The 20,004-nt window shown below is 38.0% G+C and overlaps 1 protein-coding gene across 2 annotated transcripts in view; it reads right to left on the reverse strand.

The window, feature by feature from the left end:
- Skel (DM13 and DOMON_DOH domain-containing protein skeletor) overlaps positions 1-19,095 on the reverse strand; it is a 41,950-nt gene extending 22,855 nt beyond the window's left edge. For both annotated transcript variants that reach the window (XM_074113181.1, XM_074113182.1), the window contains exons 1-7: positions 18,963-19,095; positions 18,651-18,794; positions 18,460-18,532; positions 16,428-16,536; positions 16,154-16,316; positions 4,538-4,628; positions 4,283-4,451 (exon numbers count right to left, since the gene is read on the reverse strand). In XM_074113181.1, the coding sequence (XP_073969282.1) occupies positions 4,283-4,451; positions 4,538-4,628; positions 16,154-16,316; positions 16,428-16,536; positions 18,460-18,532; positions 18,651-18,794; positions 18,963-19,080 (867 nt within the window). In that variant the 5' untranslated portion in view covers positions 19,081-19,095. The remainder of the gene's footprint in view (positions 1-4,282; positions 4,452-4,537; positions 4,629-16,153; positions 16,317-16,427; positions 16,537-18,459; positions 18,533-18,650; positions 18,795-18,962) is intronic.
- Positions 19,096-20,004: the final 909 nt, after the last annotated feature.

Consider the following 20,004-nt stretch of genomic DNA (forward strand, 5'->3'; position numbering starts at 1 on the left):
TTTCCAGTGCACTGCCGGCCTCCGGACAGTGTTCTCTCGTTACAGACAACACTGTCCATCACCGGAGAGATATTATTATTAATTCTCATTCAAGAAGTACTGCTATAAATGCAGTTTGTTTCACACCAGATTTTATATCTTTTTATCAATATGTTATGAATCCAAGTTCCAGTTAAAATAATAAATTTTTGTAGATAAAAAAAAAGAAAAAAAGAAGTTAAATGTAGTAAATTTCTGTGACATTTTTGTAAAAGTAATTCTTTTATGTTAGCCCATGTGATAGATGTGAAAAGTGGTGCATTCTGGTGTTCGTTAGAACTACCACTTTTAGAGTTTAAAGATGGTTTTAACCAGACAGCTCCCATGGAACAGGCGAATTGATTAGCTTAAATGAAATATTCTGTAGAACTTAATTATGATTAAATCTGTACGATAGCTCAAATTCAAATCAAAATTGAAATGTAAGCTAGGATCTTTGACTGAAAAATTCCTTGTTAAGATAAAGTAGTAAAATGACAGACATTGTCCTAGAGCGGCCCATTAGGGGGATAGTTGCAAAAGTATTTCAAACAGTAGTATTTAGCCTTGAAATGTACTAACAGTTTATTGATTTACAGAAAATCACAGCCACTTTTCAGAAATTGCTTAAAAAGCTAAGCCCCAAAATTTTCAGTTGGGGCTTACCGTCCAACTACCAAATTAAATATCATGGGTGGGGACGCCAAAGTCCAAAGGAACTTTACTATTAACATTTTTTCTGACAAATAAAAAGGTGCTGCTATAGTGGGGATTCGAATTGGCAAACTCCCAGTTACAAATCCACGCCTCACAACCACCACACTTGTAGAAATTAGAAGGGGCAAGTAAGTATTTCCGCATTAATGTGTTATTTAAAAAAGGGAAACTTACAAAAAACTAGAAGTTGACATTACGTTAAGGACACTGTGGTATTGACATCTAAAGTGCGATTTTGCTCCTGAGTGACCCCCCCCTACTTCAAGACCGATCTCATATTATTTGTAACTAGTTTCTAGGAAATTGGTTTTTGGAGGTTCTCAGCTCCCTTCTAATAGAGTCAGTCTAATTTCCTGTTTGTATGACATTAGAGCAAAAATATTAAAAGCATTTCTATAATTCCAAAAAAGTAGGAAAATCTGTTAAGAACCATTTAGCGAATAAAATTTCTATTTTTTTAATGTAGAGTCTAAAAAGGCTACTGTGATTTTTGAAAAAAAAAAAACATTTTTTATTAAACTTAATGTGCTAACAGATGATTTTATAATCGCTTTAATTTGAAAATTAAATTAATTAATTCCAGAAATTTAGTCTAGTTTGATTCTGGGAAGACAGAAGTTGAAATGAACCCCAGATTAAAATTATGTTTAAACTTTATTTAATTTGATGATGTTTCGAGAGCAGATGGCGAAATTTTGGTCTTTTTTATTCAAAAATTAATTTCCTAAAATGTATTTGACTATGGAATCTTGGACCACTTGAAATTGACGTAAAGAATAACAAAGAACGCTTGCTCCAAAGTTTGTACAGTTGAACATTCAGCGGCTCCAGATGCCAAGGGGGAGGTACCCCCAAGCTGGCCAACTCTCCCTTTAACCGGTTAACCTGAATCCGTACTAGTCAACCTGCACCACTTCCTTCTCTCCTTCCTGCTGCCAACAATTCGCTGCTACCTTCACAGCTGTTTTTTTGATTTAACTTAAAACACCCAATCTCTTTGCTTATTTAAATAAATTTTCCTCATTAAGGTTGAAAAATACACTCAACTATCTCAAATATTTACATAGTTCTATGGTGCTAACTCAGATTCATTATTTTTGCTCAGAATACTACGTATCTGTTTAAAGGTGCAGTTAAATACATAAGTAAGTATCTAAAAGTTAGTAGCCTAAATAAAATAATAACATTGATTGGGGGGGGGGCACAGTCCAAGCTAGGACATTGATCCGTATAAGTCCACATTCTTCGACCAATCGAACTATGTGTGGAGAAAACGTACATAAAAAAAACCCTCACGAATTAATGAAATATAAAATTAATATAAATAAAAATAAATAAAATTCCATGAAATCCCATTGAGCTGCGGAAAACTCTTAGGAAGAAAAAACTAATGGCCAGCAACTGGATAACCATTGGTAACATTTGAAAAGTAAATAAAAACCAAGTTAGTGTTCTTTAAAAAGAATAAGGAAGAAAATTTTTCTCTTTGGAAGTTATTTTTAAAATTGAGTAAATATATAAATATACAGGTTTTTTAAAAATATTTAGAGTTTTAAAGTCAAAGAATTTTTGTATTATTTTATGATATTAATTATAAGCTTATTGATGGATTATTGATGGACGAGTTCATTCTAGAAAGCTGAATGTGACGCATTAAATCATCTAGGCAAACCGTTTGGCCTTATTGCTAATGGTTGTATTAGGATAATTTTAGAGTTGGCAATTCCGCGCCACCAGATAAATACAGCTGTAAAGCGCACGCGCAACAATCCTGTTTTCCCTGGCCTTGAGTCCATCAAAAAATGCTTTTAACAATATCCTGCTCTACAACATCCTCATCAGAATTTGATCCTTTCGAAAATACATTCATTACTCTTCAGACAGAAATAAAATCTGAGATAAATTTCCAAAAAATGCGTACTAATTTACATGATGGAACTTAAGAAATTAATTTACCATTGTAAATACAAGAGATGTGCTGCATCCAACGCATCCGTGGAGGCGCGACTCTGATTTGACTTTGAAATAAAGAATTAATGAATTGTCACTATGTGACAACAAACACGGAATTCTCCGACGCGAAAGAAGAAAAACTGGACGAGCTGCTTCAAGGTTTGTATTTCAGCTGCTGAGATTATAGGAGAGGGATAATCAAATAATCTCAATTTTCTGATATCCGCAATCTACTGGCGATCAAGTTAATTCATGGACATTTGACTTTTTGAAGAGAACTGGACTGGAGACTGGAGAACTATACTTTCTGTGAGCGCAAACTTTCAGTACTAGTCATTATAGCTTCTTGATCCCTTTCTATGCACAAATGCAGAAGCTACTTAACGCGCAGCTAAATACCGCAGCAGTGTAGCAGAAGAGAGAAGAGGAAATATCGCTTCACGCATTGAGTACTCACTTCCTGTCGGACTGAAAGGCGTGAGCGGCTGAGATTTTGGGGAAAATAATAAACTCAAAGCTTTATCGAGGAATTCTCTCAAGTATAGCCCATGTAAACAGGACTGGTGGGTGCTCCAACTAGCCCTGCTGAGTTGGCGGGCCGAACCTCATGGAATCTAATCTAAACCCGAGCCATTTTTAGATTCTGACAATAGATGGATTCATGTTAGTAAATGTTAAAAGCCATTTAATCTTTCTTAGAGATGGGATTCCCAATTCATACCTTCCAAACACTTATATTTGTTATGAGAATGTGCTCAATAGTAGTGCTTGTTATGAATCCTTGTTATTGACTTACAAGCGGTGGAATGTAGAATATAATAAAAATAAACCAATACCAAAAGATAATTAGTGTAAGATTGATAAAGTGGTTAACAGTGAAAAGCCGCACGCGAGTATTTAGGGGCTATTGTTGGAGCTAATTATTCAGCGCTGGATTGCCAGGTGGTAGGTCGCACTCTGCGGTACTTTGCGGCTGCTGTGGTGCTCTGTCTTTCTTATCATTGCATTATCAGGTTGTATCCTCGGGGTCATTGTTAAGTTATCATTTGCCGCCGTTCTTTTAATTTTTCTTTCAAAAGTGAAAAGAAGATTTAACTGGGCGGCCATATTTATTTTGCAAGGACAAAGTAGTTGAAATCAACTGTAATCTCGGCCAGTCAATCATATCCATGCCTCAATTCTTCACGTCTCTACCATTCATTAAACCATCAGAGGCTTTAACTCTCCTCTCCTACACTCTCTCTCTCTCTCTCACACACACACACACACATACACATATATGAATGTTTTAAAATTTGCATGATGCTGCATTCCATAGATTTAATTTCAAGAGGTTAGTGGTGAATTTTAAACAAAAAGCCTCTTTTTTACTTTGCAGTTTTATCATTGTATGATCTATTAATGCCCAGCTTTTTAAATTAGAGAGATGTATTTCCTGGTTTTTAGGTATTTATGAAAACTATTTTCAGTTTATACCAGATCCGAACAATAAAGAAAATATAGTAAAGCATTAGGTAAACAAATTTTATGAGAGCTGGACTGACTACTTGGCATGCAGCGATTCTACCACCTGTATGATAAAAAATTCTCTAACCTGAGGTGAAACGCCCAACATCTTTAGTGAAGGAGGCACGTTCAAGGCCGGCGGAATCTGCACATGCCCAAAGTCTACTGTGAAGGCTTCGCACCAAACGCCAAAGTGACCAATATCAAAGACGGTGAGTTCTCCAGGCAGAGTGAGCACGATTGTCTTCCGGTCATATCTGGCACAAAGTAAGTTCGGAGGTTCTAACTTCAGTAGCAAAGCAGACAAGCGACTTACTTATTAATGAAGTGAAGACATGTTTACCTCCGAAGTGGGTTCTGTTTGCCATTTTCGTCCGGCACTCTGATTCCTTGTGGACTTGGCTTTGGACCCCGGCCCACCCAAAATTTTGCATCTGAAAACAATTTTACTTTTGTAGGAGAAATAAAATAAAGTGAAATTACCTCTAACTTTGTAGATATCATAGGTTAAATAATAGAAAGATGGTCGTGGAGGGGAGGGGGACACAAAAGTTCCTCCAATCTTGAAGATCTACTCAATTCTCTTCGGCTACTTTAACCCGGCATTCATCCTGCTTGATTCCTGATTCTCATTGATTTCTGATTTTCATCCATCGTCTGACATTGAATTATCAGGTTTGTGTAAAGAAATTTGACTTGCTCTTATATTGTTCATGACCGTTGTCACCAGTCACGGCTGACCGATTTGAATGCAGGGGTGTAATTGTGAGAAGATGTTTTGTTAAATAAAGAAATAGAGATAAATATCGTATTAATGTTAAAAAATACAATGATAACTTTTCTAAATTAGGAGAAACTGTGTTTTAATAGCAAACGATGGATTGCTTTTATAGATGAAAATACTGATATTGAACAGCGCACCAGCAGTATTCAAAATGTTTCTCAAAACTCCAGCAGCTTCAACTCCTGTCAGAGCAACAAATAGGAAGGTAACCCTTTCTACTCTCAAGTATGAATGCCCATTTCAGTTCTTTCCATTAAATCCCACTGTATTAATGAATCAATCACCCCAATGAACGATAGTAACTAGAGTCTCCTTAATTATTTTTTTCAGACATTTGAGACCCTCCTTAACACCTTAGTCTCATAATGTCATCTCCTAGAATTTCTTATCGTTCCTTTCATGGAACACTAATGGTTGAATGCACAAAGACGTAGTCCCGCTTAGGCATAGCATTTATCACACAGTTCACTTCACCAGCAGATCACAATTGCACAAACGATGATTACATTAAGTACGACTACTAGATCCAGAGAGACTACGGAGGTACTATAATTATGTGGAATTCCAATTCTTACCTCCCGCTCCAGTCAATCCTCCCAAATAACATTTGTTCATACGTAATATCTTTAGCTCTCTATAAGTTCTAAATAAATATTTCGGCAGTGTATAATTAACTTAAAAGCAGCAGTTAATTTCCTTTTTCTATTTCCTTTATTCAAACTATCCCCTGCGGCGGTGATTACAACTCGGTAACACAAGTACTTGAAAAGCTCCTCTTAAAGCGATACTCTCTTACTTTCATCCTGACCACCAGTTTGCTTTCAAGAGACAACACTTCACTATTCAACAATGCCATAGCCTTGTAGTAGACAACATCTTTTCCCTTCTTGAATCAGACAGAATGTTGCTCCAGCCTTCGATTCGGGGTGGCTTCTCGGGAGCTCTCGAAGCTGAAGAGTGACTTCTCTGTCAATCATTACTTTATCCTCCAGTCCTGTCTCTCTGAATCTTACTCTCAAGAAATGATTGAATCTTCTTTCTCACCAGTCCAAAGAGCTGAAGCTGTGGTCGCTAAGAGAGCATCCTAGGCCCTATTCTCTACACAGTGTGCTCGGCAGAAAACCAACCAATCCAAAACCATTCTCCTGAAGTATTATGGAGATAGTCGGTAAGAGTGACTTCTCTGTCAATCATTACTTTATCCTCCAGTCCTGTCTCTCTGAATCTTACTCTCAAGAAATGATTGAATCTTCTTTCTCACCAGTCCAAAGAGCTGAAGCTGTGGTCGCTAAGAGAGCATCCTAGGCCCTATTCTCTACACAGTGTGCTCGGCAGAAAACCAACCAATCCAAAACCATTCTCCTGAAGTATTATGGAGATAGTCGGTAAGAGTGACTTCTCTGTCAATCATTACTTTATCCTCCAGTCCTGTCTCTCTGAATCTTACTCTCAAGAAATGATTGAATCTTCTTTCTCACCAGTCCAAAGAGCTGAAGCTGTGGTCGCTAAGAGAGCATCCTAGGCCCTATTCTCTACACAGTGTGCTCGGCAGAAAACCAACCAATCCAAAACCATTCTCCTGAAGTATTATGGAGATAGTCGGTAAGAGTGACTTCTCTGTCAATCATTACTTTATCCTCCAGTCCTGTCTCTCTGAATCTTACTCTCAAGAAATGATTGAATCTTCTTTCTCACCAGTCCAAAGAGCTGAAGCTGTGGTCGCTAAGAGAGCATCCTAGGCCCTATTCTCTACACAGTGTGCTCGGCAGAAAACCAACCAATCCAAAACCATTCTCCTGAAGTATTATGGAGATAGTCGGTAAGAGTGACTTCTCTGTCAATCATTACTTTATCCTCCAGTCCTGTCTCTCTGAATCTTACTCTCAAGAAATGATTGAATCTTCTTTCTCACCAGTCCAAAGAGCTGAAGCTGTGGTCGCTAAGAGAGCATCCTAGGCCCTATTCTCTACACAGTGTGCTCGGCAGAAAACCAACCAATCCAAAACCATTCTCCTGAAGTATTATGGAGATAGTCGGTAAGAGTGACTTCTCTGTCAATCATTACTTTATCCTCCAGTCCTGTCTCTCTGAATCTTACTATCAAGAAATGATTGAATCTTCTTTCTCACCAGTCCAAAGAGCTGAAGCTGTGGTCGCTAAGAGAGCATCCTAGGCCCTATTCTCTACACAGTGTGCTCGGCAGAAAACCAACCAATCCAAAACCATTCTCCTGAAGTATTATGGAGATAGTCGGTAAGAGTGACTTCTCTGTCAATCATTACTTTATCCTCCAGTCCTGTCTCTCTGAATCTTACTCTCAAGAAATGATTGAATCTTCTTTCTCACCAGTCCAAAGAGCTGAAGCTGTGGTCGCTAAGAGAGCATCCTAGGCCCTATTCTCTACACAGTGTGCTCGGCAGAAAACCAACCAATCCAAAACCATTCTCCTGAAGTATTATGGAGATAGTCGGTAAGAGTGACTTCTCTGTCAATCATTACTTTATCCTCCAGTCCTGTCTCTCTGAATCTTACTCTCAAGAAATGATTGAATCTTCTTTCTCACCAGTCCAAAGAGCTGAAGCTGTGGTCGCTAAGAGAGCATCCTAGGCCCTATTCTCTACACAGTGTGCTCGGCAGAAAACCAACCAATCCAAAACCATTCTCCTGAAGTATTATGGAGATAGTCGGTAAGAGTGACTTCTCTGTCAATCATTACTTTATCCTCCAGTCCTGTCTCTCTGAATCTTACTCTCAAGAAATGATTGAATCTTCTTTCTCACCAGTCCAAAGAGCTGAAGCTGTGGTCGCTAAGAGAGCATCCTAGGCCCTATTCTCTACACAGTGTGCTCGGCAGAAAACCAACCAATCCAAAACCATTCTCCTGAAGTATTATGGAGATAGTCGGTAAGAGTGACTTCTCTGTCAATCATTACTTTATCCTCCAGTCCTGTCTCTCTGAATCTTACTCTCAAGAAATGATTGAATCTTCTTTCTCACCAGTCCAAAGAGCTGAAGCTGTGGTCGCTAAGAGAGCATCCTAGGCCCTATTCTCTACACAGTGTGCTCGGCAGAAAACCAACCAATCCAAAACCATTCTCCTGAAGTATTATGGAGATAGTCGGTAAGAGTGACTTCTCTGTCAATCATTACTTTATCCTCCAGTCCTGTCTCTCTGAATCTTACTCTCAAGAAATGATTGAATCTTCTTTCTCACCAGTCCAAAGAGCTGAAGCTGTGGTCGCTAAGAGAGCATCCTAGGCCCTATTCTCTACACAGTGTGCTCGGCAGAAAACCAACCAATCCAAAACCATTCTCCTGAAGTATTATGGAGATAGTCGGTAAGAGTGACTTCTCTGTCAATCATTACTTTATCCTCCAGTCCTGTCTCTCTGAATCTTACTCTCAAGAAATGATTGAATCTTCTTTCTCACCAGTCCAAAGAGCTGAAGCTGTGGTCGCTAAGAGAGCATCCTAGGCCCTATTCTCTACACAGTGTGCTCGGCAGAAAACCAACCAATCCAAAACCATTCTCCTGAAGTATTATGGAGATAGTCGGTAAGAGTGACTTCTCTGTCAATCATTACTTTATCCTCCAGTCCTGTCTCTCTGAATCTTACTCTCAAGAAATGATTGAATCTTCTTTCTCACCAGTCCAAAGAGCTGAAGCTGTGGTCGCTAAGAGAGCATCCTAGGCCCTATTCTCTACACAGTGTGCTCGGCAGAAAACCAACCAATCCAAAACCATTCTCCTGAAGTATTATGGAGATAGTCGGTAAGAGTGACTTCTCTGTCAATCATTACTTTATCCTCCAGTCCTGTCTCTCTGAATCTTACTCTCAAGAAATGATTGAATCTTCTTTCTCACCAGTCCAAAGAGCTGAAGCTGTGGTCGCTAAGAGAGCATCCTAGGCCCTATTCTCTACACAGTGTGCTCGGCAGAAAACCAACCAATCCAAAACCATTCTCCTGAAGTATTATGGAGATAGTCGGTAAGAGTGACTTCTCTGTCAATCATTACTTTATCCTCCAGTCCTGTCTCTCTGAATCTTACTCTCAAGAAATGATTGAATCTTCTTTCTCACCAGTCCAAAGAGCTGAAGCTGTGGTCGCTAAGAGAGCATCCTAGGCCCTATTCTCTACACAGTGTGCTCGGCAGAAAACCAACCAATCCAAAACCATTCTCCTGAAGTATTATGGAGATAGTCGGTAAGAGTGACTTCTCTGTCAATCATTACTTTATCCTCCAGTCCTGTCTCTCTGAATCTTACTCTCAAGAAATGATTGAATCTTCTTTCTCACCAGTCCAAAGAGCTGAAGCTGTGGTCGCTAAGAGAGCATCCTAGGCCCTATTCTCTACACAGTGTGCTCGGCAGAAAACCAACCAATCCAAAACCATTCTCCTGAAGTATTATGGAGATAGTCGGTAAGAGTGACTTCTCTGTCAATCATTACTTTATCCTCCAGTCCTGTCTCTCTGAATCTTACTCTCAAGAAATGATTGAATCTTCTTTCTCACCAGTCCAAAGAGCTGAAGCTGTGGTCGCTAAGAGAGCATCCTAGGCCCTATTCTCTACACAGTGTGCTCGGCAGAAAACCAACCAATCCAAAACCATTCTCCTGAAGTATTATGGAGATAGTCGGTAAGAGTGACTTCTCTGTCAATCATTACTTTATCCTCCAGTCCTGTCTCTCTGAATCTTACTCTCAAGAAATGATTGAATCTTCTTTCTCACCAGTCCAAAGAGCTGAAGCTGTGGTCGCTAAGAGAGCATCCTAGGCCCTATTCTCTACACAGTGTGCTCGGCAGAAAACCAACCAATCCAAAACCATTCTCCTGAAGTATTATGGAGATAGTCGGTAAGAGTGACTTCTCTGTCAATCATTACTTTATCCTCCAGTCCTGTCTCTCTGAATCTTACTCTCAAGAAATGATTGAATCTTCTTTCTCACCAGTCCAAAGAGCTGAAGCTGTGGTCGCTAAGAGAGCATCCTAGGCCCTATTCTCTACACAGTGTGCTCGGCAGAAAACCAACCAATCCAAAACCATTCTCCTGAAGTATTATGGAGATAGTCGGTAAGAGTGACTTCTCTGTCAATCATTACTTTATCCTCCAGTCCTGTCTCTCTGAATCTTACTCTCAAGAAATGATTGAATCTTCTTTCTCACCAGTCCAAAGAGCTGAAGCTGTGGTCGCTAAGAGAGCATCCTAGGCCCTATTCTCTACACAGTGTGCTCGGCAGAAAACCAACCAATCCAAAACCATTCTCCTGAAGTATTATGGAGATAGTCGGTAAGAGTGACTTCTCTGTCAATCATTACTTTATCCTCCAGTCCTGTCTCTCTGAATCTTACTCTCAAGAAATGATTGAATCTTCTTTCTCACCAGTCCAAAGAGCTGAAGCTGTGGTCGCTAAGAGAGCATCCTAGGCCCTATTCTCTACACAGTGTGCTCGGCAGAAAACCAACCAATCCAAAACCATTCTCCTGAAGTATTATGGAGATAGTCGGTAAGAGTGACTTCTCTGTCAATCATTACTTTATCCTCCAGTCCTGTCTCTCTGAATCTTACTCTCAAGAAATGATTGAATCTTCTTTCTCACCAGTCCAAAGAGCTGAAGCTGTGGTCGCTAAGAGAGCATCCTAGGCCCTATTCTCTACACAGTGTGCTCGGCAGAAAACCAACCAATCCAAAACCATTCTCCTGAAGTATTATGGAGATAGTCGGTAAGAGTGACTTCTCTGTCAATCATTACTTTATCCTCCAGTCCTGTCTCTCTGAATCTTACTCTCAAGAAATGATTGAATCTTCTTTCTCACCAGTCCAAAGAGCTGAAGCTGTGGTCGCTAAGAGAGCATCCTAGGCCCTATTCTCTACACAGTGTGCTCGGCAGAAAACCAACCAATCCAAAACCATTCTCCTGAAGTATTATGGAGATAGTCGGTAATACGCGCAAGATTTATAACTGGACATTCAAGGACTATACATGGACATTTTCAAGTGAACAGAAAGAAAATCACATTACCCACTACGAGTATGTAGGAAAAGGTCGTTGGTACATACGATGTAGAAGAGGTTCATGCCTGCCACAGTCTTGGGAGAACAATATTAAAAATATTTGGCGAGCTATCTAGTTTTCTGAAGAACATGGATATATATATATTAAAATTTAGACAAATTACGTTAGGTTAGGTTAGGTTTAATTTCAGTGAGAAGTGGAAAATGGCGCACCTCGTTCAGAATGAATGTGTAATTTATTTGTGTGAACGTGTGTATTAGCTGGAAATTATGTATTTGCGAGAAGGTTGTCATACCTATCTTTATGTATCTTTATGAATATAGATACTCAAGGACAGTTATTAAATGTGCTTATATTGTACATTATTTAAATATATAAATATATGTATATATACATATACATATAGACCTGATGAAAGGGAGTTTACTGAGAATAGACTCAATACGCATCATATAATGTATTATGTGTTTTCATTCTAATTAATTGTTACAACTGATTACATAAAGTTACTAAAATCTAAAAATGGCAATTTTTAAAATAAATTTGTATGAAAAATGTCAAAAAAATTTAATCAAGAAGCAAGCTTCTTTCTGGTGGCGAATGTGTAAATGTGAGTTTTCTATGTGAGGGATTCTATGTAGAGCTTTGGGAATAATAGTTGCTACTCTTATTTACTAAAATAATGGCGTCAAGCAACTAAACTGATTTCTCGCTGTCCATGAACACCGTAGTGTAAGTCAGAGTCAGAAAACCCCCTTAGAGATCTTGGCTACCTCGTCTTAAGTGCTGCTCGAATGCCGTAAAGTTATAAAAATAGGATCATTCCAGCAAATTGAAGCAGAAGAAGGCGCAGGACGCTAGAAACCCCCACCAAAATAGAAATACTCGTTTATCAAAATTATTGTTTTTATCACATTTTCTATATTTCTTTATTTCATTTTGATAATTTGAATAGGTTTCCCTTTGTTTTACTTTCTTCATGTAGCCCACTTCCTTCTCCGCTTAGCAGCTCCTTTACATATAGGTGTGCCTCTACATATACCGTAGCAAAGTTCGGAGCGTTTGCTAAGAAACCCAGAATACTCTAAAACGCAACCCTGACCTTCCCAAGTTTGTGATCAATCTGAAGTTCCATTTTACAGATCAAGTTCTTCCTCAGTTTGAAACATTCTGAAAAATACTGGCGACTTATTCCATCTTGTTTATATTTCCTTTCCTCTTCTAAAAAGATGAAAGATTATTTGTTTTTAGTTTACACTGGATACCCATATTATTTATTACAAACTGATGGGTCTGGAAATTGATCTTCACTGAAAGGAAGAGTAGCAGTGTTCAAATTTGAGAATTGTTTCAGTTTATTGTCAGATCAACATAGACAATAAGCTTTACAAAATACGTAGACCAAAACAAAATCAGTCAACAAAAATGCCAATTTGCTGAATCAATTTTTAAGCTTGTTTTAGGTTTCCTAAAAAAGTTTCCTACGATTTCATATAGCCGTAGGCTATTAAACGCACACATGAAGAGCAACACATTTTCTTTGCAACATTTTCCCGAAAAATTGGATCTGGGAATGAGGCGGTTAGGTTAGACTTCACAATGTTAGTATGAATTAAAATCCTAATACCAAAATTGCCAAAGTTACCAATTTGAAGCACTAGAGCAAAGTTGGGCAAAATTTAATCGTGACAAACGACTAAAGGTAATTTTAGCCAAGGAATTTGTCATTATTAACGATCAATTTAAATTGATAAATGGTACGAATGACGATTAATTTAGATTAGTCGCAACAAGAGCAACGATTAATTCAGTCGTTAGTTGGAGTTTTCAGTTAAGTTATTCATTATCCGTAGGCGCGATTCATTCATTTAACCAGATTAGTACTAATTATTTGTTATTGAAAAACATTAATCACGACCGATAAATTAGTCGTAATTCTCAAATAACGTTTATCATATTTATTTTATTTAGTCGCGCTTATGATTAATGGTTTATAATGATTAAATGTAACTACATAGAATTAGTCATACTTATTTAGTCGCGACTAATTTTTTAATCTCAATTTTAAAAATGTCTAAAAATATTATTCAAGACAAAAAAATTTTGCCCAATTCTGTGCTCTAGGGCTGATGTAAGTGTTCAACATATATGTATGTATATATAAATATACGAGTATAAAGACGCCGTTTTATTTAAGCGATATTTCAGTTTTTTTCGCGATTTTTTTTTCAAAATTGGTTATCATGATTTTCTTCATTGATATTTTTACGCTCAAGTATATGACGTGTCATTTATGATGACAAGTGGACCCATCACATCTATTTTATGTGTTTTACAATTTCATAGAAAAACAAGAGAAACGCCGACGGAATATGGATGAGTTTGTGTGGGTGTGCGTGTATGAATGGGCGTTTGTGTGCGTGAAAGCGTTTCAAGTAGTTGGTGAGCAATTCGTTGGTGCAATTAGAAAGAAAGAAGTAGGTTATTTGGTCGGCGGGGAGTGATGGAGGAGCTCCTGCGGCCGTTACCACATCAGCTGCTTTACTGCTTCTCCAGCTATTAATAATATAGTTTTCCTCCCAAAATGAGTAGTTCGGACTATAAAAACTCCATCCGATATAAGCAAAATGCCGAGATAAGGGTTTACAATATCGATATGAAGAGAGCAAGATTCGGTGGTTAGCAGAGCTCGTTCAAGATGCTTTCGAGAAATCACAGGTTTTTGTTAAAAAGCTTCATGAAATAGCTTTTTTGGCAACTTTTCAGAACATTCGGTGGACAACTTCATGTCCGTGAACAGATAGGTGATCATTTCAACAAGATTAATGCACTTTATTTTGTAAATTACCAAATATGGAATATTTGCCATGGTAACGTTAAGTTTGGCCATCTTTCTCACGGAGATTTATGTTAACTAGTCTACTTTGCGTTCGATTAGTTTATGTTGTACAAATCGTCATTAACACCTGTTTTTAATAGCAGCAAATTAAAGAGCCAGAAAAGTTTTTGAATTGTTTTTGAAAATTTCACGACTATGGTTAATATGATTTTAATTTCTACTGTTTAAAGGATATGCTAATTGCTAAATTGATTTTTTGTAAGAAAAAATGACAAAAGCGATCCTTTTCTTTGTTACTATTCATTTGTTTTCTTCATATGGCCATTTTGGATTACAATCTTTCCGATATTTAGGACCCTTGAATTTCTAACCTGTTGAAAAAATTTATCCGAAATATTAAAAGGAAATGCATTAATTCCAGGTTAAACATAATTACTATTCACGCATGTACATACAGACGATGCTGAGAAAACTTGAAAACATTTATCCACTGTGAGAACTCAATTCGAACATTTGACCGGAAGGCGTAATAATTCGGTTGTGACCTTTAGATTTCTTTCAAAGTTTCGTTAAAATAACACGATACTGGCTTAAACAATTTCTTGGCAGCGACTAAAGTTTGGCAACAAGAATTGGCCTACTACCTGAAGCCAACATTTTGCACCTGGGAGCAAATTGCCGGTGGGGAGTGGGGTGTGACCTTGTCGAGGAGCGGCCACCCCCAAAGCGGGAACTTTCATTGTGCAGATTGTGTAACGGTTCTCCAATTCAGCCCGTTCCACCGACGTTTACGTAATCACTCCTCCTTATCCGCTGACTCTCTACAATCTTGCTCTTAGTTCATCTTCAGTCCAAGCAGTCTAGCTTAGTCATGAAGCCTCTCTTTGGCCAAGAATCTTCCACTCTGGGGTTCAATTGCAACTTGCTCATTGAATCTTCCTTAATAAAATTTTCTGCCTTAACCTTTTTAAATAAATGTCTACTATTAACTTCACATCTATGTAATATACATTAAAAGCATGTAGATTAATAACTATTATTTAAAGTTTATCACGTGATCTGTATCACGGCATTTTGAGCAGTTGGGTGGGGGTACATTCCCTGTAATGGGCCATTTTGGTGAAATCTATGGTTTTAAAATCCTTTCAATGTTAGTAAGGATTAAAAATATTTTAAAATTTAGTGTCTGAATAACACGCAAGTCGAACCTCGAGGATTGTAGTTAAAGGAAGTCATGCGAGTATCTACTCAAGAGATTTTCTGCAAAAAATCTGGTGAACCCTCACACGACTTTTTCCTGCCGGAATCGATGTAATTATATTTTGTTGAAACTCACTATTTGTAAGATATTGGATAGTTAGTTGGCTATATAATCAAAGTGAAATTCTTCTGAGGGATGAATGACGTCACAACTTGCCTAGAACCGAAATAGAATTCTCATTGTGTTGTGATAAAATTTCCAACGTGATGAGAGGGGAGAACTTTTGAAAAAGCCGTGGGACCTCAACGTCGGTATTCTGGCTATTAATTTGTTACAGCTAATCCTTTTAAATTTAAGTGAGTGCAGACGAATACCATTCCAAAATTCGTTCAACTCGTATTTTCGTAGTCTAAAACTACTTCACAATGTTGTTTTTCAGGTTATCAAATGTTAAATTTTAGAATTGCAGCAATACTTTAAATATCACTTAATATTATATGGGCGAGCAAACTCTTTGTTGTTGTGAACTCGCACGTTAGAGGGATGCTTGATTCCTTCTTGAAAAGCCAATTTTCTCGGAAAAACGTTTAAAATAAAAGTGATATATATTTAGATGTGTAGATGAAATTCATTGGAACAGCTTTTATAACTATTCTCATAGTGGAAAAAGATCTCGTGGAATCTGAAGCGGGAACAGTTCCACATCAGTATATCCTGCACTTCCTGATCGTTCCCATACCCACAGCATTCTTTCCTGTTCAGGGCCTCTCTTAAAGTATAAGCCCTAGATAAAAACTAAATTTCAAAAATTTGGAAGGGCACCATGAATATGGTGATCGAGTAAAAGCAACTGTTTCGACCTCAGGGAACCTCAAAACGGACTTCTAGCGAAAACTTCTTATTCGCAAAAAATAAATACTGATCAAGATTAAAGCATTATTAGTAGGGGAGACTGGTGTCTAAAAGGGAATATTTTAGTTTTAGTGGTAGGCCACAAGCCATAACCAAATTATCTCAATCAATTATAGTGAGAGAGACGACTCTCTTGTTAGTTTTCTAAAAGTAGCCACTACCACCACCACCACCAATAAATTCTCAGTTGATGAAAGGGAGGTACCTGGAGCTTCGCCATCGTAGGAGAAAGACGGAATTAAGAGGGTCTGAGCGTCGACCACCACAATGTTGTCTGAGGCCACGCCATGCACTCCGGACAAAGCTCCAACTTTCTGCGGCTTCGGGAAGTCTAAAGCTCTTGAGATTTGAACGTCGCCAAAATTCACCTAATTTTTAATATGGGGAAAAAATTAACAAATGAACAATCATGATTAGTGATTGAGGAATACTTGTGCTCGCATTACCCATAGATAATTATAAATCTAGATATATCAAACCTGAAATTCTTCGCACCAGACAGAAAACCATCGAATATTGTTTAACGTTTTGCCCTCTGGTAGTGTCAGCGTAATATGCTTCTTGTTGTATCTTTTAAGGACGCCATTTCTGCAACCAATGTGATCAACAACTAGTTTGGATAACAACTTCTTTGCATGTTATGACTATTATAAACTTCAGTATTGCGTGGAGAGTGAAGGACTATCAGTGAACAGGACACAGGCTAGGGTATTACTCTTTCCTTTTTATTCTCCAAGTATCATCAATTACCAGTCAGTTGATAGTGGAAAGGAAGCTGTTTAGCTGAATTTACAACTAGAGGGGTTTAAAATTAAGAGAATTCGCTCGCCAAATGAAGATCTGGAAGGTCATGTGTGGGGTTTCCTAACGAGTTAGACAAATCGGTAAGTGGATATGAGTATTCAGGTTTCAAGTTTTAGTTGGAATGCTGATGCTACTGATGCTACATACACATCTACAAATAGAAATTATAACTTTTTATTGCGGATTTTTTGACTCCTAAGAGAAATAATAGAACTATCTCACTTTGAAAATGCGGCAGTTTCCGGCACCACTTCTCACCGAATCAGAAAAAGAACTTCTTGGTATTTTCGCCCCCGAATGCAGATTCAACTATTGTGTGTAAGCAAGTAGTAGTAACTAAGTACTGTCACCTACATTTTACCATGATAGTCCATAAAAATGTTTTTAACATCTAACTACATACAATTACATAAAAATAAATCATATTATTTTAAATACGTTTCATTTTCCGAAATGCTAATTACTTAAAAGCTATTCCCAATTAAAGAACAGCTTGAAAAAATTAGATAAGCACTCTTTAATGAATGTTCGGATCGCCCGAAACGTGTCGCGCCATTCAGCATTAACTGTAAATGGTAGATTAGTTGTTTGAGTATTGTGTGTGACTGGATTCGTTGTCAGCCAACTGTGAAGCTGAAAGCAAAGTTGTCGGATGGGTCAACTGGAAGTGATTAACTCTTGTAAACTTGGTATAAAGAGACGAGGCTTCGTCAACTTCTGAAAATGTACATTTAGTAAATTTTCTTGTGCGCCTACTTTCTTACACCGTTAAAGTTCTTGTAAACTTGCCGCAGCTTAAGCAAAGCGTTTGGCCATTTTCAGGTGCTTAGGTGCTTAGGAGTAGAAGTACTTATTGCTTCCAGTGTAAACCTCAATTTTTTGTCAAATTTTTGAGACGAAATGTTAGGGGGGGTATGATTTCGATAAAGATAATAATCACAATAATAAAACAAAATTATTTAGGCAACTAATAAAAGTTTGATCTATGATTGGAAAAGTTTTTCTTTCTTCCAATTTTCCATGGGCATTTTAAAATCTAACATCAATTCTGTGGAATTGATTTTTCCAATATTAAGTTTATAAAATGATGATTATTTTCTGAGAAATGGGGAATAATTTAATTTAAATGGCGCCGTCAAATATCCGGTCCACAATATTATTTAAAAATTGTTAAATCATAAAACTGTCACCATAGAACTAAATATTAGTATATACGTGTTGTGAGGAGGGTGAGGTTTGTACTTGTTTAGCGGAAGAGTATTATTCGGTCACGGCCTGCCTGATCTGATTCCACTTTCACACGCACCTCTCTCCACAGAAATTGTAGAAACAGACGAGAAAATCACGCCGGCAGTTCCAGCCATATTAACACAGCGCCACACTGTGCCAAATAACAACAACACAAAGCCTGAGCCTCCTCACATTTCCAACTTATTTCCCATATTCACGGTTGACTTTTGTTTTTTCCCTTTCACTGAACGCGAGCGACCTTTATTGAAGGACTTCAGTATATTAAGTCACCTCTTATTACTTGCCTAAGGTAATACATTCTACTTTCTGAGCATGCGCAACATTGCCGTGTTGGTATATCATGTTTAGCTTTTGGTAACTTGAAGTATTAAAGCCAGGTCCTAAAGAGAAATTCAAGGGGAATCAAAGCACACCGCTGAACACAAGTCTGTTCATGTATAAAAGAGATGTACTCACGAGCCTGTCTCGTCACGCACGATGAAGCCTCCAGGTCCGGGCGCTTTGCTGTTGCCCGCGTAGAAGAACGCCGCTGAAACATTGACATAATTATAAACCTGTCCATGGTAGGCCGGATGAACAGCACTTGGATGATAAATACCGCTACTTACAATTTTTGGTTGTAATTAAATAAATTTGACTAAAATTACCTGGACCTTCTCCATCATAAGTAAAGTCTCTAATGTGCAACGTCCTGGCGTCCACTGCGTAAACTTCTCCGCTTACTGAATGTAACAATCTGGACATCGGTCCGATATATCGGCCGAAATATTCCGACGCCGCATCACAAAATTCTGCAAAATAAACAAAAACAAAAAAATAAATTACAATTACTAAATAGCAAATATTATTTCCAAGATAAACTATGCGGCGATTGCGGCAAGAAGGCGTTAGTTGGAGGGGCCGCTGGCAGAACCCATGACCGTAGCAAAGAACTGGGCTACAGTTAGGTGTGCACTTACGTGAGGAAGCGAGCACTATGCTGGCTGCGGCGACTAGCAGGCAGTTCCGGTTTGGGCGCATGCTTACTACTGCGGCCAGCCACGGCCGTACCGCAATGTGATCTCGCCGCCCCTCCATGTGATCTTGCCCCCTCTCCCGCACATGTGTGTGCACCACTTCCCTCAGTTTCGAAACTTCATTTCTTTTACACTTTCACTCCCTGCCACCACTAAAGAAGAAATCTAATCACTTCTCAAATTTCGAAATAGTTTTTTTACCGACTGCACATCAAAAATTATCTGTTTTCGAAATGTTTGCCTCTAGAGTAGCATCTACTAAGTTTGAAAACATTCTTAAAAACCTTTAAAACAAATTTGTTTTAAAAACTCGCACGACTTTGTCTTATTACAGTTTTCAAGGTTCTGAAGTTAAGGAACACCTAACCAATCCTAACCAAACCTTATACCTGAAAATCGTTGGAGCCAATTTGGAGAAAGTCTGAGAAAAGTGAGACATCTTGGAGAGAATCCCATGTCTATATCGGCTATGTGTGAGTGCATGCTACTCACAGTACAGAAGTTGTGAGAGAGTGTGTGTGTGTGTCCTTTCTTGTGCGAACGCTTTACATATTAAAACTGTCCGGTAGGACAGTTGTATAAGGGTTGAAGGGTTGATCGTCAAAAAGTGCACGAAAAAGCGTAACGTTGAAAAGCACCCAATTTTGACAATTTTTTTCTCTTTTTCTATAAAAGATAAAATTCGTAAATTTTCTTGGAAGTATAGGGCAAATCCGCGTTTTCAAAAGAATTTTTTTTTTTGCAATAACCTAGATTTTATAGATTTTTTGGAAAAAGTTGCCAAAAATAAGCAATACTGGCATTTTCAAAAGTTTGGAAGAAAGAAGTGATGGTTATTGCTTTGCTACGTGCCATTACTTTAATCAAACTTACAGTTACTAAGGGGAAGTACTGCAATCGTTCAAATTATTAACGTGTGAACTGATTTTGATGAATGAATTGTCATTCTATTCGATATATTAATGTAGTTAAGGGGGTTACACTC

The sequence above is a fragment of the Rhodnius prolixus genome, unplaced genomic scaffold (assembly GCF_049639745.1).
Source record: "Rhodnius prolixus isolate KJV_2025 unplaced genomic scaffold, Rpr scaffold_7, whole genome shotgun sequence".
Taxonomy (NCBI): Eukaryota; Metazoa; Arthropoda; class Insecta; order Hemiptera; family Reduviidae; genus Rhodnius; species Rhodnius prolixus.